This window comes from Bos taurus, chromosome 4 (assembly GCF_002263795.3).
Source record: "Bos taurus isolate L1 Dominette 01449 registration number 42190680 breed Hereford chromosome 4, ARS-UCD2.0, whole genome shotgun sequence".
Taxonomy (NCBI): domain Eukaryota; kingdom Metazoa; phylum Chordata; class Mammalia; order Artiodactyla; family Bovidae; genus Bos; species Bos taurus.
In genome coordinates this window covers 62,663,722-62,684,291 of record NC_037331.1, presented here as the reverse complement: position 1 = coordinate 62,684,291, position 20,570 = coordinate 62,663,722, and the positions used below count along the sequence as shown (strand labels likewise).

Sequence of the window (20,570 nt, the reverse complement as noted above, 5' to 3'; positions counted from 1 at the left end):
CTCAGAGGAATTTGAACCGTCTTTGGCCACCTCATGAGAAGAGTTGACTCATTGGAAAAGACTTTGATGCTGGGAGGGATTGGGGGCAGGAGGAGAAGGGGACGACAAAGGATGAGATGGCTGGATGGCATCACTGACTCGATGGATGTGAGTCTGGGTGAACTCCAGGAGTTGGTGATGGACAGGGAGGCCTGGCGTGCTGCGATTCATGGGGTCGCAAAGAGTCGGACATGACTGAGCGACTGAACTGAACTGAAAGGATAGGCATCTGATTTTTCCAGTGGAGAAGACAAGAAGGCACATTTGAGGCAAAAACAAAGCAGAAGGAAGCCTGATGGTTAATGAGACAGCCCCCATATGACTGGATCAAAGAATGAATGGGAAAGAAAGAGGGATGTTTAGATGGCTAGGGACCTTGACATTGAGCCCAAGAAATTTGAACTTTCTCTGTAGATGAGACCTTAATCTCACTCCACCAGTAAATCCTTCTGGAGAGGACAGGAGTGGTTTTCAAATACAGACAGAGCTGCATTCTTGGTACCACCATCCAGTACCAGTACAATTTTCTGCAGTGGTGGAACTGGTGAAAATGTCCAATATGGTGGTCACAAATTACAGGTGGCTGCTGAGCACTTGAGGTATGGCTAGTGTGACTGAGGAACTGAATTTTAGATTTATTTAATCATAGTTAACTTAAATTTCCATTTAAATGGCTCCATGTGGATAGTAGCTACCATCTTAGAGCTTTGCAAGAGACAGTCGGTTGTAACTTGACAGGGGAAAAAAGATGAGGAGGCTCCCCTGTAGGTAAATTGTGATAAGTCCTATTTCAGTGGGGGAAGGGACCACAGGTAGGTGCTGACACGTGTACTCTGCTGGCTGCTATGAGGAAAGGTGTTCAAAGTGTCTTACTGCCGCGTGGCACACGGCTCATGCACATAAAGTGGATAGACAAGGGAGGCAGCTGGTGTGTGACATTACAGGACGGCACGGCGCCGGTTGCTTGGGGCCCTGTGATAGCCCTTGGCATCCCTTTCCTTATCTCTGCACCGCGCAGCTGTGCAAACCCCATGGAACGAGAGTCCTGCCTGCACTTCTCTGCTGTCAGGAAAGATGCCAAGGGCAGGGAGGATAAATTAGAAAAGCATTTCTAAGTACATTAATTAAAAGCTCCCATGACGGAAAGTATGCTTTACAGGGATTGCTCGGGCCAGGCTGGTGCTCTTTACCTGCAGGGCTTTCCTGGAAAAGCTCATTTGAAGTGGATCCTGTGGTTTCCCGTTGGAGCAATGGGCGACGGTGTTTCCTGACCAAGAACTCAGCATCAAACAGAACATTATTGACAGAATAATGCCATTAAAGCAGAAAAACCAAAGCCATAAATCTCAGTAACTACTGAAAGTGATAACATTCTGCTACTGATTCTGTAAAATGAATATAAATGTAGAGTATTGGTGAATACTGACTAAGGCAAGGTCCATGATCTTCTATTAACATATAAAAATTCAGCTCAACTGTGTCATAAATTAGATTTCACTCATGCTGAAGTATTAAGTGTGATAACATGAATTGAATACTTGAATAACAATAGTTCTGCCCCTCCCTGAAACTTGACAGGTCTATGAAGATGCTTTTATTTTCCTCTTAATAAATTCCTTTGTTATCAGCAGAAGCATGCATAATTATTCTGTTATCCATTCCATCCACCTGGATGTCAAGCTCACAGCATCATTAGATCAACGAGGTGGAAATCTGAGGACCATGCAAAGTGGATCAAATCACAGCCTATGTCAGAAGGCCTCTGATGTACAGATTAGAAAGATCTTAGCTGGAGAAATACTTAATAGCTAAAATCTACAAATGAAAGCTTTATTTTTCTCCCATTCTTTATTTTCTCACTCACTCTAGTTCCTAAATTTGAATTTAAATATTAATATGTCTTATGACATTCCTTTTGTTGTTTAAAAAATACACTGTGATTTTATCTTTTTAGAAAAGTGGTGCATGTTCATTGTAGAAAATATGTAGGAAAATAAGAGAAAGAGCCAGCACTCAGGGTATTGACCGTGGTGAATATTTGGGCATATAGTTTTCTGTGTGTAATCACTCCAGTATTCTTGCCTGGAGAATCCCGAGGACAGAGGAGCCTGGCGGGATATAGTCCATAGGGTCACAAGGAGTCAGACACGACTAAGTGACTTAGCACATAAGCACGCGTGTGACTACACAAGACTGGAACAGTTTTGCTCTTTTTCCATTAATCCTTCCTGAATGTTTCCTTGAGTTTAAAAATGTACATTGTAAACACCATCGTAATGTCTGTAGAATATTTCATTGTAGAAGTCTCCTAAAATGTAGGTAACTAGGCCCTTATTGTAGGCAATTTAGGTTATTTCTTTTTTTTTCCATTTTAATAGTATTGTGATGACACCCCTGTATATAAACCATATGAGTTACTATTTCCTTAGGTGTGAAATTTCCTTATCAGGATAAAAATGTTTCTTAGGGCTATTTGTAAGTATTGCCAAGTTACTCTGTAGAAAGATCTTCTAATGTTATTAAGAACATGAGAGTTGAGATTAGAAAGGCCTGAGTTACAGTCCTGGTTCTGAAGTTCTGAATCTGTCATCAGCCACGTGACCTTGGGGATATAGTTAACATCTCCAGGCTTCAGTTTCCCTATCTGTTAAGTGGGCTGGTAGTATCACCTGCCTCATATCTGGTTCTGTATGGAGTAAATGTGATAATTCATGTAAAGGCTGAGTAGAGCAAAGTGCTCAACATAAGAGCTACACTTTTACACTTTTGCCAGCAGAGTATGGACTGTCTATTTCTTCATTCTCTTACAAAATCTAGGTACAATTTTGTGTAAAAGTCAACTTGACAAGTGAAAAAAGACATCTTATAGTTTTAACTTCTGTGAAAAGACACATCTTTCAAGCCTTTAAAAATATGTGACACATTTCAAGTCAAGAACTGACTTTGACAAACATTTTTCCCTCAAATGTTGTTTCTCATGAGTGCCAAGTAATAGAAGAAGCTCAAATCTTCCTTAGTTTTAAAGGGTAGATGTATTATTGATTGTGTCTGAGAGTCCAGAGTAGTCTGTGGGTAGGGTAGATTATGTGTACATAGCAATTATTAAATATGTGCTTTGAACGTTTCTCTAAGCAGTCTCAGTGAATTGGATTGAGCTGTTCATAATTTATTTTAAATTGTATAAATAGCTTCATACAACAACCGGTAGAAATATAGAGAAAAGAAGGAAAACACTGGCCAGCAGTCCTTTCACACAAACAAATTAAATTTTGTTTGCTGACTGTCCAAACAGTTTTATAGAATTACATTAGACATTCTTTCAAATCAGAGGGTGCATTTCCTCTGGTTGAGGTTTTTCCCAAAAAAGTGCCACCATTTTACCAGGTTCATGAGGTCCCATCCCCTTCATGTCATGCCAGTGGGAGTTGAATACGACAGCAAGGGTACCCACACCCTTGGGCCAGGAAAGTCGGTGAGAAACATGTGAAGCAGAAGTGGACTTGGAGGGTAGGACGGCAGCAGCCAAAAGTGGTGCTGTGAAGTCTGAGTGCAGATGTGGTGGGCGTGGGTCAGTCTGAAATGAAAATTGAAACAATAGAGGAAATAATGTTGAGGAGGGTTCCTCCCCAGACATTCAGTGGCTGTTGTAAGGACAGGCTTTATTTGTCTTTTCTTGGAAACCTGGAGGCTCCACATTACTTTAAAGACACAACATGCGTGTCTAATATTAGAAAGGGTTGAATATGATTTCACAGGTTTTCTGTAATACAAGTGGAGAAGGTATTAAGAATTACAGCTTTGATTATTACAGAAAGCAGAGAGAGCAGTTTTTCTGTCCTGATTATTGTGTCTTAAGTATCAGGCATCAAACAATCTCTCTTTGCATGAAATGAAAGCACTCTTGAGGTTTCAGACTTGTTTCTCTTTTGTTCCAGCTTAGTTCCCATTTCCCAAGGCTGTGGCCTTGAGTGTTGAAATGTAATAACTTTGAAAGTACACGGTGAGTCTATTGATCTTTTAACATGGTTTCTGCCATTTAATTCTTGTTCAGAGCAGGCAATTCTACCCAGAGCAAGCTGGTCACTCTCTGTAATCAGGTGTGTACACATCTCACACCAAGAGGGAATGCTTGTGTAAGAACACTGGATGACCATGTCCTGATCACTTTTCAAGATCATCAGTGCTATTTATAATCTTGAATAGTATTTTTTCTGCTTCCAGCCTTGAATTAGATTCTGTAAAGAAGTGGTTTCACTGAACAGAGTATGAAAAAAATAAGTCTAATCTTGGGTGTCTTGTGTAAAATGTTAAGTCAGAATTGTTAGGCAATGAACTTGCTGCAGGGCTTCTGTGTGACTCAATGATAAAGACTTTGTCTGCCAATGCAGTACACCCCTTGGGTTCATTGTCCTGGGTTGGGAATATCCCCTGGAGAAGGAAATGGCAACCCACTCCAGTATTCTTGCCTGGGAAATCCTATGGACAGAGGAGACAGTCCATGGTGTTGCAAAGGAGTCAGAAACAACTTCGCAACTAAAACAACAACAACAAAACTTGCTGGGAAAAGAGCACTAGTCTCAGGAGATGTAACTTAGTTCACTTTTTTGTCACTTACTAATGTGACTTTGGGCCTGTTTATAGAATGACTTTTTTTTAATTAATAAAACAGGGACTGTGCTATGTCCTCTTTAGCACTCATAACAGAATGAGAAAGGCCTTTGTAAACTGTAACGTCATAGTCCAATGTGAGGTTATTATGTCTCCAAGGTCAATGTGTTTGAAAATATATTAGTTTGTGTTTGAAACACACTGCAGTTCTCTTTACATCCTGGCCAATCATTTCCATATTTAAACTTAAGCCCCTTAGGCACTTCCCAGGTGGCACTAGTGGTAAAGAATCAACCTACTTAGATACAAGAGATGTAGGTTTGATCCCTAGGTCGGGAAGATTGCCCAGAATAGGAAATGGCAACCCACTCCAGTATTCTTGCCTGTAAAATTCCATGGACAGAAGAACCTGGCAAGCTGCAGTCCATGGGGTTGCAAAGAGATACAACTGAGCGACTCGGTAAAAAGCAAACAAGGACCTTGGCTCAATCTCCTATATCTTTCAGTCTAATTAGTGGCCTGAAAGTTTTGCTTTATTTGGAATTTGTCACCCCACGTTCTAAAGAACAAGGTTCAGTGATTCTCAAAAGACTAAGATTCTAAGATCTGGAAAAGTGAATCCTAATTGAATGTCTTCAGAAAGCCAAGAGATTTGATGCTGTCATCAAATTGGTCTCTATTTCAGTTATATTGTAATAGAGCTTATTATTCATATATCAGAGCTACTCACAAAATGGCAGCACCTTGAATAGGGGTGTATTCTAAGAGCTGTGTTCCCAACATGATAACAAATAGACATTTGTAACTGTTTACATCTAAATTAATTAAAATTCAATCAAATAAAAAATTTGGTTTTTCATTCACACTGGATACATTTCAAGTGCTAATTGACCAGATATGATGAGTGGCTATAACTTTGGACAGTGGAGACTATAGAGTATTTCTATCATTAAGAAAGTTCTATTGACTAGTCCTGCTCTAGAAGAAAAGGAAACTGATGTCACATTATTCAGAGGTATCCACTAAGGTTTCATGAAGTATTTTTTATATCATTTTTAGGTTTCCAATTTAAAATAGAAGCCTTTAATGTCTGGACAAGGTTTGACATTTACTCACCTACTGCTTTTCTTCAAGTTGTATTTAGAAAACTTGGTATCTGATATTTTTGAATGTTCACTTCTTTCTGTTGGTCCCTTAGGTCCTGCGTGACAGACATGTGTGAATGTCCAGTCCATAAAAACTGTTACTGCGAATCATTCCTGGCATATACCCGGGCCTGCCAGAGAGAGGGCATCCGTGTCCACTGGGAGCCACAGCAGAACTGTGCAGGTGAGAAATTTCTGGCAGATCCAACCATCAGAAACTCAACTCCAGTGCCCAAGCTAGTAACATGCTTGTCGCTAAGTCATGTCTGACTCTGCAACCCCATGGACTGTCACCCGCGAGGCCCTCTGTCCATGGAATTCTCCAGGCAAGAATACTGGAGTGGGTAGCCATTTCCAAGATAGCAATAAAAGAGAATTTGATGATAGGTGAATGGTCACATCCCCCCTTGGCATTATCAGTGGCCCAGCTGGATTTCAACTTGATAAAACACAGGAACTTCTCACTGGGCAGGATAGAAAATGTTTAAGAGAAGTGCTTTGGGATGAGCACATTTGCACAATTTAAGGATTTACACTGGTGCAAAATCCTCTTAACCTCAAGCTACCAGCTTGATGTGCTTAGCACAGGGATAGTCATTGCTATGGTTTAGGTTACGTATGGAACGAAGGAGATCCAGGACAGTTACAGTCATTTAAGGTTTTCAGGATAGTTCAGTTCAGTTCAGTTCAGTTGCTCAGTCGTATCCGACACTTTGCAACCCCATGAACTGCAGCATGCCAGGCCTCCCTGTCCATCACCAACTCCCGGAGCCTACCCAAACTCAGGTCCATTGAGTCGGTGATGCCTTCCAACCATCTCATCCTCTGTCATCCCCTTCTCCTCCTGCCCTCAATCTTTCCCAGCATCAGGGTCTTTCCAAATAAGTCAGCTCTTCACATCAGGTGGCCAAAGTATTGGAGTTTCAGCTTCAACATCAGTCCTTCCAAAGAACACCCAAGACTGATTTCCTTTAGGATGGACTGGTTGGATCTCCTTGCAGTCCAAGGGACTCTCAAGAATCTTCTCCAACACCACAGTTCAAAAGCATCAATTCTTTGGTGCTCGGCTTTCTTTATAGTCCAACTCTCACATCCATACATGTCTATTGGAAAAACCATAGCCTTGACTAGATGGACCTTTGTTGGCAAAGTAATCTCTCTGCTTTTTAATATGCTTTGTAGGTTGATCTTAACTTTCATTCCAAGGAGTAAGCATCTTTTAATTTCATGGCTGCAATCACCATCTGCAGTGATTTTGGAGCCCAAAAAAATAAAGTTGGACACTGTTTCCACTGTTTCCCCATCTATTTCCCATGAAGTGATGGGACCAGATGCTATGATCTTAGTTTTCTGAATGTTGATCTTTAAGCCAACTTTTTCACTCTCCTCTTTCACCTTCATCAAGAGGCTTTTTAGTTCCTCTTCACTTTCTGCCATAAGGGTGGTGTCATCTGCATATCTGAGGTTATTGATATTTCTCCTGGCAATCTTGGTTCCAGCTTGTGCTTCTTCCAGCCTAGTGTTTCTCATGATGTACTCTGCATATAATTTAAATAAGCAGGGTGACAATATACAGCCTTGACATACTTCTTTTCCTATTTGGAATCAGTCTGTTGTTCCATCTCCAGTTCTAACTGTTGCTTCCTGTGTGATTTTTTATTTTGAGAAAGAGAAACTGCTATATAAACACCAGTAAAATGTTCTTTTCCTTCTGAGAGACAGATTGCTGTAATTGTCATTAATAGCGCTTTGATCTCAGGCAACTTCCTTAGTTTATTTGATATCTGTAAAATGGGATTCTTTGTTCATCCAAGAAATATTTTTTACAAAATGGCTAAGTACCAGGCATTGAAGAAAGCACTGTGGGTACTTTGGTGACTATGAGAGATGGGGTGAGATCCCTGCCATTGAAGTGCCACTGGCCCAGTGGGAGAACCAGACGAAACTAGTAACTCTACAATAAATACTTGCTAAGTGTGGTGAGTATGGTGAAGGAAACAAATAGAGCAGAGCAAAAGAAAACATGGAGCCAGAGTGGGTGGCTACTTAAATGGTGAGGAGAGAAGACTGTTCTTTGGAGGTGATAGTCCAGCTGCACATTGTAGAACTGAAGGGAGTCAGGGCAAGAGCTCTATGTGGAAGAATCATATTTGAATAAGATAGCAGCTCTCAAACTGGAAGTGAGTCAGTATGAGCACAGTAAGCAAGGGAAAGAAAGGCTCAAGATGAGAGTGGAGTTGAAGCTGGAGCTGAATCATGCAGGACTTCGAAGGTCTTGAAAAGGAGTCTAGCTTTTTTTCCAAGAAGGATGGAAGCCACTGATGGACTTTAAGCAACCTTCCTTCTGCTTTTCAAAGACCACCCTGTGTAGAGAATACATTGAATAGCTTGAAAGCAAGAGGCTGTTGCAGAAGTCAGAATGACAAAATGATGGTGGCTCGGATTAAGAAGGAGGCAGTGTGTGGAGGAGGAAGAGAGATTCTAGATATATTTTGGAAATTTATAGTAGTATCTACTCTGCAGAGTTATAAGCATTAGTGATATGTATGTAAAACATCTAGAAGAGTGTGCAACTCTTACAAGATAGTCAGTAGTAATGCTACTCTTAGACGCAAGATGAGATGACTGTGATTTGCTACAAGGGTTGACAAATGTTTTTCTTTAAAGGACCAGATTTGCCTAGAACAGAGAGCCTGGGGTTTGCAACATTCTACGTGAATCTGAGAAAACTTAACTCCAAAATTGGAAAAGAAGGCAGTTCATGGCACTGCTAGCTTTAATATATACATTGGTAGAGGGCAAGGGTGGTCAGCTGGTTGGAAGAATTGCCTTGAGTCTTATTTTCAGGGCATGGACATCATGTTCACTTAGATGGTGGATCTCAATCTGCTCGACATTGGAGTCATTCTGGGAGCTTAAATATAAACCAGGAAACTATGCCTGGGCCCCAAGCCCAGATATCCTGCTTTAACTGGTCTTGTGTATCACTTGAAACCTCTCCAGTGGTTCTGACCTGCAGTCAGAGTTGAAACCACGAAGTTAACTTGTATGCTTAATGTGTAGCTTTGGGGGAGTAGAATGATGAGGGTTTAGGGATCACTAAAGCTTTCCGAAGCCACCCCTTGACACAGTCACTAATCTATGTCCTTAGAAAGCACTCAAACCCTTTTATTTGCTCTCTCCTCTGGAAACCCAAGTCCAATCTATGTCTGAGTTCCCTTTCCATGGCAAGAGTGCCTCTTTATCAATGCTGCCTTTCCAGAGGAGGGCTGAGGTGATACAAACTCATATTAAGGTGTGGCTGAGGCTCCTGAAACGTGCGAGTAAATGACTGACCTCCCTCCTCAGTGCAGGGTAGTATAGGAAGGGCAGGGTTTTGAGAGACTTGGTCCTTCCAGCACACCTTGAATATGCCTGTCTCCTTTTCTCTACTTTGAGTCCTCTTTCCCTTGAATTTTCCCTGGAGACTCAGTATCTGACTGCAGTGTAGGAGATCTAGGTTTGATCCCTAGGTCGGGAAGGTACTCTGGAGAAGGGAGGGCTACCCACTCCAGTAGTTTTGCCCGGAGAATCCCATGAACAGAGGAGCCTGGTGAGCTACAGTCCTTGGGGTCACAAAGAGTCAGACACAACTAACACTTTCCCTTGAATCTACCAGGAAATGAATAAAATATGTGGACTCAAGGCCCAGCCATTCATCCTGGTGTAATGTTGAGCTCAGCAGAACTTTGTTAATTTTATTAGCTATGATGCTGTGACAAGGATCATATCAGATACAGAATATGTGAACCCTCTCTTACTCATGCTGAGCTATATTTAACACCAGTTCAGTACACCCAGTGCATTTGAGGACTACACTTTCCTCCTGTCCCAGGATCCTGATTTCAGGGACTGAATCTCAGTAGCTAAATTACTTTTCTTATGGAAAGGGAATATGACTTCTGAAAGGTTCCATTTACCACTTAAAATTAGTGGAACCATCTGAGTGAAGTATAACTGTCAATGTTTGGTTGCAGGGGACCATTTTACACACACACACACACACCCATACACACTGAACTTCCACAGATTGACAGTTGGTATTTATGGAGATGTGCAGCATCTCTCAGTAGATTCATTTCTGTTTCATCTGGAATATTGAAGACTCTAAGAATACTCTTTACTTGTTTTTTTAGCTCTCAGATCTTTTGACTTATGACAGCACTTAAAACCACTTAATATAGAGAAGAGAAATCTTCCAGAGTAAAAAGCTTGTAAATTGGATAGATAAGCCAGCCAAGCAAGAATCTCTGAATGAACAAGTGACATCTCTCAGAAGGCTGGATTTTAGTATTACCATGACTACTACCACATAGTGTATGCCCATCAGCTGTGGTGAGAAGGACTAATGAAACTCTAGTTTAGTACAGGAATTACTAAACACAATATGATATGCAGAGGGCTATTGTGAAGGTCCATAAAAGTTTAATAATAAACATTTATATTAATATGTACTATTTTCTAAGCACCTCCTTTGCCCCAAGGACTATTCTGGCACTTTATTTTATCTTATTTAATTTTTTTTATCGTATTTATCTTATTTAATCCCCACTCCATATTACCCACATTCTACAGTAAAGGACATCAAGGCTTAGAATATTTAAGTAATTTGCTAAAAATCACACAGCTAGAAAGTGAGAAAGCTAGGACTCAAACCCAGCTCAGTTTGCATTATAGCCCCTGTTCTTAATTATTAGGAGAGCACAAAAAAGCAAGTACACTGTAAAAAAAAAAAGTCAGCCTATTGTAAGAATAAACATTAGTTATAAAATAGAAACAAAAATATGAGTTAAAAATTTATATATATATATTTACATATGAGTATATATTTATTTGTGTATTTATATTAGCATCAACTAATTTATTGAAATATTTGTTGTGTTTGTTGTCATTCAGTCACTAAGTCATTTTGTCCGACTCTTTGGGACCCTGTGGACTATAACACACGAGGCTCCTCTGCTTTCCACTCTCTCTCGTAGTTTGCTCAGATTCATGTCTGTTGAGTCAGTGATGCTCTCTAACCATCTTATCTTCTGCTGTTATGTTATGTTGTGTGGACCTTTCCAATTTCTATTCACCTGTTCCTAATCTTTGTTACTTGGTACCTTTTGACTCAATAATTTTCCTATGGTCTTGCTCCTGCATCTTACTTTGCCATCCTTAGCAGATTTCCTGCAAATTGTCACTGAACTTTTCAGGAATACATTTTATAAGTGGGAAAGATTCGGAGGTATTCAAAGTGGTGTGTGTATTTCTGCAGCAGATGAGATAATCTGCTGGCTTCTGTGGGGAGTTTCCTCCTTGCTTTATTCAGCAGACTTCAGGTGATTCTAGCCCCTTGCCTGCAGCACCTCTGCTCTACTTATACACACTGATATCCTCTGGTGACTAGACATCTCCTATAAAGGTTAGGAGATAAGGTCAGCACTGTAACCTTCAGCACAGAAGGGGGTTGTGGGAACAGCTGAGTCCAAAGGGCACAAATCTATGCTTGCTAACTATTGATAATGCCAACACGTAATGCCTTCATGGGGCACCACATAAAGTAACACGTAATGCTCCTTGCATGCTTTACAGAATAGCCCTTAAGAATATATACCTGCTAACCCTAGCCACAGACTTCCCTGGTGGCTCAGCTGTATAGAATCTGCCTGTAATGCAGGAGACCTGGGTTCAATACCTGGGTCAGGAAGATCCCCTGGAGAAGGGCATGGCAACCCACTCCAGTATTCTTGCCTGGAGAATCCCATGGACTAAAGAGTCTGGTGGACTACAGTCCATAGGGTTGCAAAGAGTAGAACACAACTGAAATGACTGAGCACAAGCACAACCCTAACCACTCTGGTAATTTTCTAGTTTTTAAAACATGTATTTAATCAAATGAAACCTTTTCAAATGCACATGTATAAACAGATAACATTTATGTTGTCAGTATTGTTTGCCTTTTACAAGTTTGAAAAATATTGGATGCATGGAGGATAAAACAAGATCCAAGTCAGGATTAACTTTCTAGGATTGTATAAAAGTTGTGCCAAATTGAAGGCAAATTTAATCATATTATCCCCCTAAAACCCTTCTAAGACTCCCTCAAGGATTACAGCCCCTGCCCACCTCTCTGCCTTTGTCTCCTCCCACTCTCATTCTCAAATTCCTTGCTTCTCCTCCAACAAACCAAGGATCCTCCAGTTTATGATTGGGTCATGGCTCCTTATTGTTGCTGATTGCACCCTCTTTGCTCCCCCACCCCCTCCCATGGCACCATGCTCTCTCTCTGCCTGGAAAACTTCTGCCATTGTCTGTCTAGCAGTGTCTTGTCATCTTTTAAGATCTAAGTGGGATCCATTTTCTGAAGTCTTCCTAAATCCCTAGTTCAGTTCAGTTCAGTTGCTCAGTCGTGTCTGACTCTTTGCGACCCCATGAATTGCAGCATGCCAGGCCTCCCTGTCCATCACCAAGGCTCCCAGAGCCTACCCAAACTCATGTCCATCGAATCGGTAATGCCATCCAGCCATCTCATCCTCTGTCGTCCCCTTCTCCTCCTGCCCTCAATCCCTCCCAGCATCAAGGTCTTTTCCAGTGAGTCAGCTCTTCACACGAGGTGGCCAAAGTATTGGAATTTCAGCTTCAGCATCAGTCCTTCCAATGAACACCCAGAGCTGATCTCCCTTAGAATGGACTGGTTGGATCTCCTTGCAGTCCAAGGGACTCTCAAGAGTCTTCTCCAACACCACAGTTCAAAAGCATCAATTCTTCAGCGCTCAGCTTTCTTCACAGTCCAACTCTCACATCCATACATGACCACTGAAAAACCATAGCCTTGACTAGATGGACCTTTGTTGGCAAAGTAATGTCTCTGCTTTTTGATATGCTATCTAGGTTGGTCATAACTTTCCTTCCAAGGAGTAAGCATCTTTTAATTTCATGGCTGCAGTCACCATCTGCAGTGATTTTGGAGCCCAAAAAAATAAAGTCTGACACTGTTTCCACTGTTTCCCCATCTATTTACCATGAAGTGATGGGACCAGATGCCACAATCTTAGTTTTCTGAATGTTGAGCTTTAGGCCAATTTTTTCACTCTCCTCTTTCACTCTCATCAAGAGGGTCTTTAGTTCCTCTTCACTTTCTGCAATAAGGGTGGTGTCATCTGCATATCTGAGGTTATTGATATTTCTCCAAGAAATCTTGATTCCAGCTTGTGCTTCCTCCAGCCCAGTGTTTCTCATGATGTACTTTGCATATAAGTTAAATAAGCAGGGTGACAATATACAGCCTTGACGTACTCCTTTTCCTATTTGGAACCAGTCTGTTGTTCCATGTTCAGTTCTAACTGTTGCTTCCTGACCTGCATACAGATTTCTCAAGAGGCAGGTCAGGTGGTCTGGTATTCCCATCTCTTTCAGAATTTTCCACAGTTTCTTGTGATCCACACAGTCAACGGCTTTGGCATAGTCAATAAAGCAGAAATAGATGTTTTTCTGGAACTCTCTTGCTTTTTCAATGATCCAGCAGATGTTGGTAATATGATCTCTGGTTCTTCTGCCTTTTCTAAAACCAGCTTGAATATCTGGAAGTTCACGGTTCACATATTCCTGAAGTCTGGCTTGGAGAATTTTGAGCATTACTTTACTAGCGTGTGAGATGAGTGCAATTGTGTGGTAGTTTGAGCATTCTTTGGCATTGCCTTTCTTTGGGATTGGACTGAAAACTGATCTTTTCCAGTCCTGTGGCCACTGCTGAGTTTTCTAAATTTGCTGGCTTATTGAGTGCAGCACTTTCACAGCATCACCTTTCAGGATTTGAAATAGCTCAACTGGAATTCCATCACCTCCACTAGCTTTGTTTGTAGTGATGCTTTCTAAGGCCCACTTGACTTCACATTCCGGGATGTCTGGCTCAAGGTGAGTGATCACACCATCGTGATTATCTGGGTCGTGAAGATCTTTTTGGTGCAGTTCTTCTGTGTATTCTTGCCACCCCTTCTTAATATCTTCTGCTGCTGTTAGGTCCATACCATTTCTGTCCTTTATCAAGCCTATCTTAATCCCTAACCAGACCTCAATGTTGAGTTGATGTCTCTCTTACTGATCCACTGTACTTCATTCTTACTCTCTAATGTGTTCATCTTGCATTTAATTAGGAATCCATTTCTGTGTCTCCTTCACCCATTTGTTTTTTTTTTTTAATTTATTTTTTTATTGAAGGATAATTGCTTTACAGAATTTTGTTGTTTTCTGTCAAACCTCAACATGAATCAGCCATAGGTATACATATATTCCCTCCCTTTTAAACATCCCTCCCATCTCCCTCCCCATCCCACCCCTCTAGGTTGGTACAGAACCCCTGTTTGAGTTTCCTGAGCCATAGAGCAAATTTCCATTGGTTATCTATTTTACATATGGTAATGTAAGTTTCCATGCGACTTTTCCCATACATCTCACCCTCGCATCCCCTCTCCCCATGTCCATAAGTCTGTTCTTTATGTCTGTTTCTCCATTGCTGCCCTGTAAATAAATTCTTCAATACCATTTTTCTGGATTCGTATACATGCGTTAGAATTCTTCAGTATCATTTTTCTAGATTCCGTATACATGTGTTATAATATGATATTTATCTTTCTCTTTCTGACTTACTTCATTCTGTATAATAGGTTATAGGTTCATCCACCTCATTAGAACTGACTTAAATCACCCATTTGGTTTTAAGTCCTGGCTCCTGAGACTAAACCTCAGAGATGGTATCTGATTCACATCGGATTCCCTGGCCTAAGAGGATGCCTGCCCCATAGTAGATACTCAGTAAATGTTTATTGATTTAATTTGAATTGAATAGCAATGGTGAAAATAATCCACTTTTCCCCTAGTAGTTCTGCATTTTCTACCTAACAAATGGTGAGGAAAATATCTGTTCAGTAGTCGAAGGTAAGATGTCACAGAGAAGCAGTAGGAAAGTACATGTGCAGTTAGAAGAAAGACTTGAGAGGTCAGAGAGAGGAAAAGACATGGGGGAACACATGTCTGTAGGAGAAGGAGGGAAAAGGAAAGAACGTGGGTGAGAGAGACAGGAAATCTGCCGAGTTTTCATAGTAGGAGGGATCTTTGCGAGATCTGAGGGGAATAAAGTATCTGGAGCGAAAAGTGAGTTGAAAGAGGCATTCTGGAAGCAGCAGAGTGGAAAATGAACTCAAGGCCAGCCAAATGTAATCCAAATTGGGAATCAAGATGATGGATGGAACTTCATTAAGATTAAATCATCATCCAACAGGCACAGGCATTTATTAAGCTGCTCCTCTCTGCTTGGCCTTGTGCCAGAACTTTACATCATGGAAGACAAGGACTCTGCCCTCAGGAGCCCTAGCTTTGGTGGTTCATTCTGTTCAAGCAAGGGTGCTTGTTATAGTGACCCCTGGAACCTTTAAAATTTACAGCTGCCCAAGGCTCCACTGTAGACATAGAGCAAAAATCTTTAGGGAAGGGACTGAGGAATATATGTCTTTTAAAAGACCCTTAGGAGACTCTTGCGAAGGTCTCCAAATAGGAGCTACAGATGCACAGTGAGATGAAATCCCTCAGTGGTGTCCGACCCTTTGCGACCCCATGGAGTATAGAGTCCATGGAATTCTCCAGGCCAGAATACTAGAGTGGGTTGCCTTTCCCTTCTCCAGGGGATTTTCCCAACCCAGGGATCGAACCCAGGTCTCCCGCATTACAGGTGGATTTTTTACCAGCTGAGCCACAGTGGAAGCCCACAGATGCACATAACTGGGAGATTAAAACAAGTAAGCAGGTAACTGTAATGTGAGAAGTGCTGTTGGATGCAGAGCAGGGAAGGGTATCTTGGAGAGATCCAGGAAGCTACTTGAAGGAGGTGATGTTTGAATTAAGATTTGGAAAAATGATTGGTTTGGGGAGAGAATCCAAGCTAATGATAATCAACTTCAGAGTGTTTTGACTGGAAATTAGAGCTAATATTTAATAACTGATAGAGAAAGAGAGGGAAGGGAAGAAAGAAGAAGGGAAGGTAGGAGAAGAGAATTAATGAGAAGAGAAAAGAATGTCACGGAAAGGGTCTTGGAGGCAATTTGAACCTTTAGTGTTAAAGAGAAGATAAAGAAGCCCAAGAGTGAGAAGGTGTCTGCAAGAAGTTAGCTGCTTTTCAACGTTGTGTTAGTTTCTACTGCATAGCAAAGTGAATCCGCTGTGTGCTGTGCTCAGTTGTCCAGTCATGTCTGAATCTTTGCAACCCCATGGACTGAAGTCCACCAGGCTCCTCTGTCTATGGGGATTCTTCAAGCAAGAATACTGGAGTGGGTTGCCATGACCTCCTCCAGGGGGTCTTCCCAACCCAGGGATCAAACCCAGGTCTCCCGCATTGCGGGCCGATTCTTTACTGACTGAGCCACGAGAAGCCCAAGAATACTGGAGTGGGTATCCTATCCCTTCTCCAGGGGATCTTCCTGACCCAGGAATCAAACCAGGGCCTCCTGCATTGCAATCAAATTCTTTACCAGATGAGCTACCAGGGAAGCCTGAATCAGCTATATATATACTTATATCCACTCTTTTTTGGATTTTCTTCCCATTTAGGTCACCATAGGACATTGAGTAGAGTTTTGAGATTAACTGCCCAGAGTTAGCATCAACCTCCACAGGTTTAAGGGCTCAGTCCCATAAGACACCTCATTTCAGATGCTGGTTGCCAAGTACTGAGTCCCTAGGTTACCCTCTCTCTGCTCCACTTGGCTACAGTGTAGGGGCAGAGAGCTGTTCTCACAGCCTCCTTCTCTTTTGGGCTTAATCATTTTCTAGAAGGGCTCACAAAACTCTGAAAAACCCTTATCTACTCTTGAAAGTAAAGTGAAAGTGTTCGTTGCTCAGTTGTGTCCTATTCTTGGCTACTCCATGGATTATAGCTTGCCAGACTCTTCTGTCCTTAGGATTCTCCAGGCAAGAATACTGGAGTGAGTTTCTATTCCAGGGCGTCTTCCCAACCCAGAGGTTGAACCTGGGTCTCCTGCATTGCAGCTGGGATTCTCTAATAAACTGTCTGAGCCGTTTATTATAAGGGATACAAATGAACAGCCAGATAAAGAGGCACAGAGAGTAGGTTCCAGAAGTGTCCCCCAAACACAAGAGCTTCTGTCCTGATAGAGCGGGGACACCATAATCCCAGCACCTCAATGAGTCCTCCTGTTCCAAAGTTTTCTGAACCCTGTCGTTAGTCATTTAGGGATTTGTATGGAGATGGGGTCGCTAAGAGCCGGGCACGACTGAGCGACTTCACTTTCACTTTTCACTTTTATGCATTGGAGAAGGAAATGGCAACCCACTCCAGTATTCTTGCCTGGAGAATCCCAGGGACAGAGGAGCCTAGTGGGCTGCCGTCTATGGGGTCACACAGAGTCAGACACGACTGAAGCGACTTAGCAGCGGTAGCAGCAGTCCCTATGTAGGCATAGTTGATTAAATCATTGACTGAAAGTGATAATCTCAATATCCAGTCCCTGTCTGCATCCCTGGCAAAAAGTGCTGAAAGTTCTGAGCCTTTAATCATGCTTTGGTCTTTCTGGTGAGCAGTCCCCATTCTGAAGCTGTCTGGGGACCCCAACCACCAGCCCTATTGGCATACGAACACTCTGGAGATTTCCAGGTGTTCTAGGAGCTGTGTGCCATGAACTGAAGACAAAAACAGCTACAGATGGAGTTTGGACGGTTATTACTATTCTTCAAGAGGATTCTTCTAAATTCTTACATGTGTCAACATCCCTCCTCCTGAGAATGAGGGGTGCCACCTTTGATTGTCATTGGAAGTAACTCAGATGGAAAAGTCTGCGTGTCATAAAACTTCCAGAATGCTGGCAGTATTTTTTTTTTCTGACAAATCTATTCATGAATTTTTGGTAAGTTTCAGAATACTGTCAAAATCATTTTAGCTCCAACTGAACAAAGATAGTAAATTGCTATGATTTGGCTACACCATCATTTTCATATTCTCTGACCAGCCAGCCAGCTACTTCCCTCTCCCCAGTCACACATCTAATTTTTCTCTGTTGGGCTCTACCCATCTCTTGCTCTAACTAGTTTCAAATTGATTAATTCAACACATGGTAACTAGATTAAAGTATGTCACACATTTCTAATATCCTTGGCAGATTTTTTTCCTGTATGAGTTGGTGGTGGTAGTGTTTAGTCGCTAAGTCGTGTCAGATTCTTTGCAACCTCATGGACTGTAGCCCACCAGGCTCCTCTATCCATGGAATTTCCCAGGCAAGAATACTGAAATGAGTTGCCATCTCCTACTCCAGAGAATCTTCCCAACCCAGGGATCAAAACCGCATCTCCTGTATGTGTAATTCTGTATATCTGAATATCAAGGTAGTTGCAACAATGATTCCTATTCATTGCAGCTCAACAACTGGAAGAACTATTTGGAGTTAACTTTTCATACCATTCTCAATATCTAGGTAACCTGTAGATTTACATGTAGCTTTACTAATGTATAGTCTTTCCTATCTGGGAATAAAACTTTCTCATTTTCTTTCATTTTGAAGTTCACTGGCTCAGCAGGTGGATGTTTCATGTTTTTCCAGATGCAGGTGATTCCCAGAGTGTCTGGGAAGTGCTGGGTTCTTGTTCTTCTTTTGTTAGGAGGCAGATGTGCACCTGAGCTGTGGGGAGACCCATGCCATGAGTGACATGAGCCTGTGGGAATGGCATGGGGCTGAGGGTGAATTAACCTGGCTGTTTGCTCACATCTCACCTTCATCTCCTCTCTTTTCCAGCCACCCAGTGTAAGCATGGGGCCGTGTATGATACCTGTGGCCCAGGATGTGCCAAGACCTGTGACAACTGGAATGAGATCGGCCCCTGCAATAAGCCGTGCGTTGCTGGGTGTCACTGCCCAGCAAATTTGGTCCTTCACAAAGGAAGGTGCATCAAGCCAGTCCTCTGTCCTCAGCGGTGACCTTTGTTCCGTTCCTTCAGACTTTGAACCTAGTGTCCTTGACACTGAAGTGGAAGAGCCAATGAAAGACTGCAGTATTTGTGTGCTGATTCTGCAAACACACACACAGAGTATATATGTGTACATATATAGATATATAGATATATTCAGAAGCATTTCATCATTTATATAAACTATAGGTGGATTCTTATATGTATATTTTTTGCTATAAGCCATGTATTGTTTCTAGGATCCTAATCTGTAAGCCATTGAAGACATTGTATAAATAAATCAAGTGTTTTTAATTTAATAAGGCAGCATGCAGACATATTGGATGGCTTTACCATCACACACATTTGTCATTTTTAAGGAAAGTTTTCTAAGAGATCAAAATTGCCTGCCTGAATTAATTTTTTCTTTGGATCAGGATTTGCTGTTGAATGGGGAGTGTGTTTTTTCTGGAGAAGGGCAAATTTATTTTGGGGTATTTCTGCTTCCAGAGAAAGGAAAGTATGCCTGAGAGAGATGGCTGGTGATTGGCGACAGGCTTTAATGGTGCATGTAAGCAAGGGATAGGCTGTTGGACTTTACTGGGTCATGGTCTGATATTATTTCCAAAACTGATTGGCTGGTTACCAAGAAATGTATATTCGTCACTAAAGCATAACCGAAGAAGCAAATGATTTCTTGCCCTCTTAGCATATTCCCCAAGTCTCCTAATTATATATGTGTGTATGATGGATGTGGCCACCTCTGTGTCCCACACTGAGATGATGGAGTGTCTGGATATCTTGTTAGTTTAACTGGGCATGAGCAGATATTTGAAGAAACTGTTGCACAACATACGAGAAAATACCCATTTCTCTGAATCTCATGGCAGTTTAGGATGAACAAATCCAATTGAGTCAAAGTAAGCTATCTATATTTTGTGACTATTCCATGTATAAAGTGAAAGCCTTTATTTCTAGAGGACTCCTAGTCCAACACTCTTTGCAACGGAATCTGTCCTAATTATTAGAAAGAAAGGCTTTACTGATCAGTTGATTTAACATCAATCCAAACAAAGAATGGTCTACATGCTTGCTCTCATTTCCTGATAGGTTACTACTAGTCACCATGGGATTTTCCTGACTTTTGTTTTTCGCTGAATAAGTGAGAATGTAACAAAATCAAACCCACTGATGTCTAAAAATAAAATGTTCTGTGTTATAGTAAATAAAGAGCTTAAGTTTTACAACAATGCATTTTCTATTTCAAAATGTGTATGTTATACTTTATAAATGGCAACATCAGTTCATCCATTTTAGCAACTTTATTTAGATATATTTTATATACCATGCAATAACATTTTTATAAAGAGTATTATTAGTAGTTAACAACAAGCCTCCAAAGTTTTGATAGTCAGCATATTGCCATTGCTTGTTAAGACATTTGTGTTCCTGTTTCATATATTCATGACAGCTAAAGGATTAGTTTGGAGTTTTTACTGGGGCATCTCCAGCGGCTTGAGTAAATTGAATGAGTTACACAGTTTAATAGTGAGTGGCTGGGACATCAGGGAATGTGGTTGTGACTGTTGTGCTTGGGTCATGACCATCCTCAGTATCCGGGACACAAGGAACCAGCACTTCAGTGCTGCACTTGGAAAAGGGACTTTGATGTAAGAGAATTGGGCTCCAGGTGTGGTTTGTAATCTTGTCCACTTTGTTTAAGATCTTGGGCTGTACTTTTGCTTCTCTGAAACGTAAAGAGGCTTGGTAGTATATGGGCAGATTTGATGATCAGGAGGCCTAGACACT

At 41.4% G+C, this 20,570-nt stretch overlaps 1 protein-coding gene across 2 annotated transcripts in view; it reads left to right on the top strand.

Moving 5' to 3' along the window:
• The window catches only part of BMPER (BMP binding endothelial regulator), a 252,730-nt gene extending 232,719 nt beyond the window's left edge, over positions 1-20,011 (top strand). For both annotated transcript variants that reach the window (XM_059885635.1, NM_001077997.1), the window contains 2 exon segments: positions 5,846-5,976; positions 18,611-20,011. In XM_059885635.1, coding sequence (XP_059741618.1) covers positions 5,846-5,976; positions 18,611-18,792 — 313 coding nt within the window. In that variant the 3' untranslated portion in view covers positions 18,793-20,011.
• The last annotated feature ends 559 nt before the right edge of the window (positions 20,012-20,570 follow it).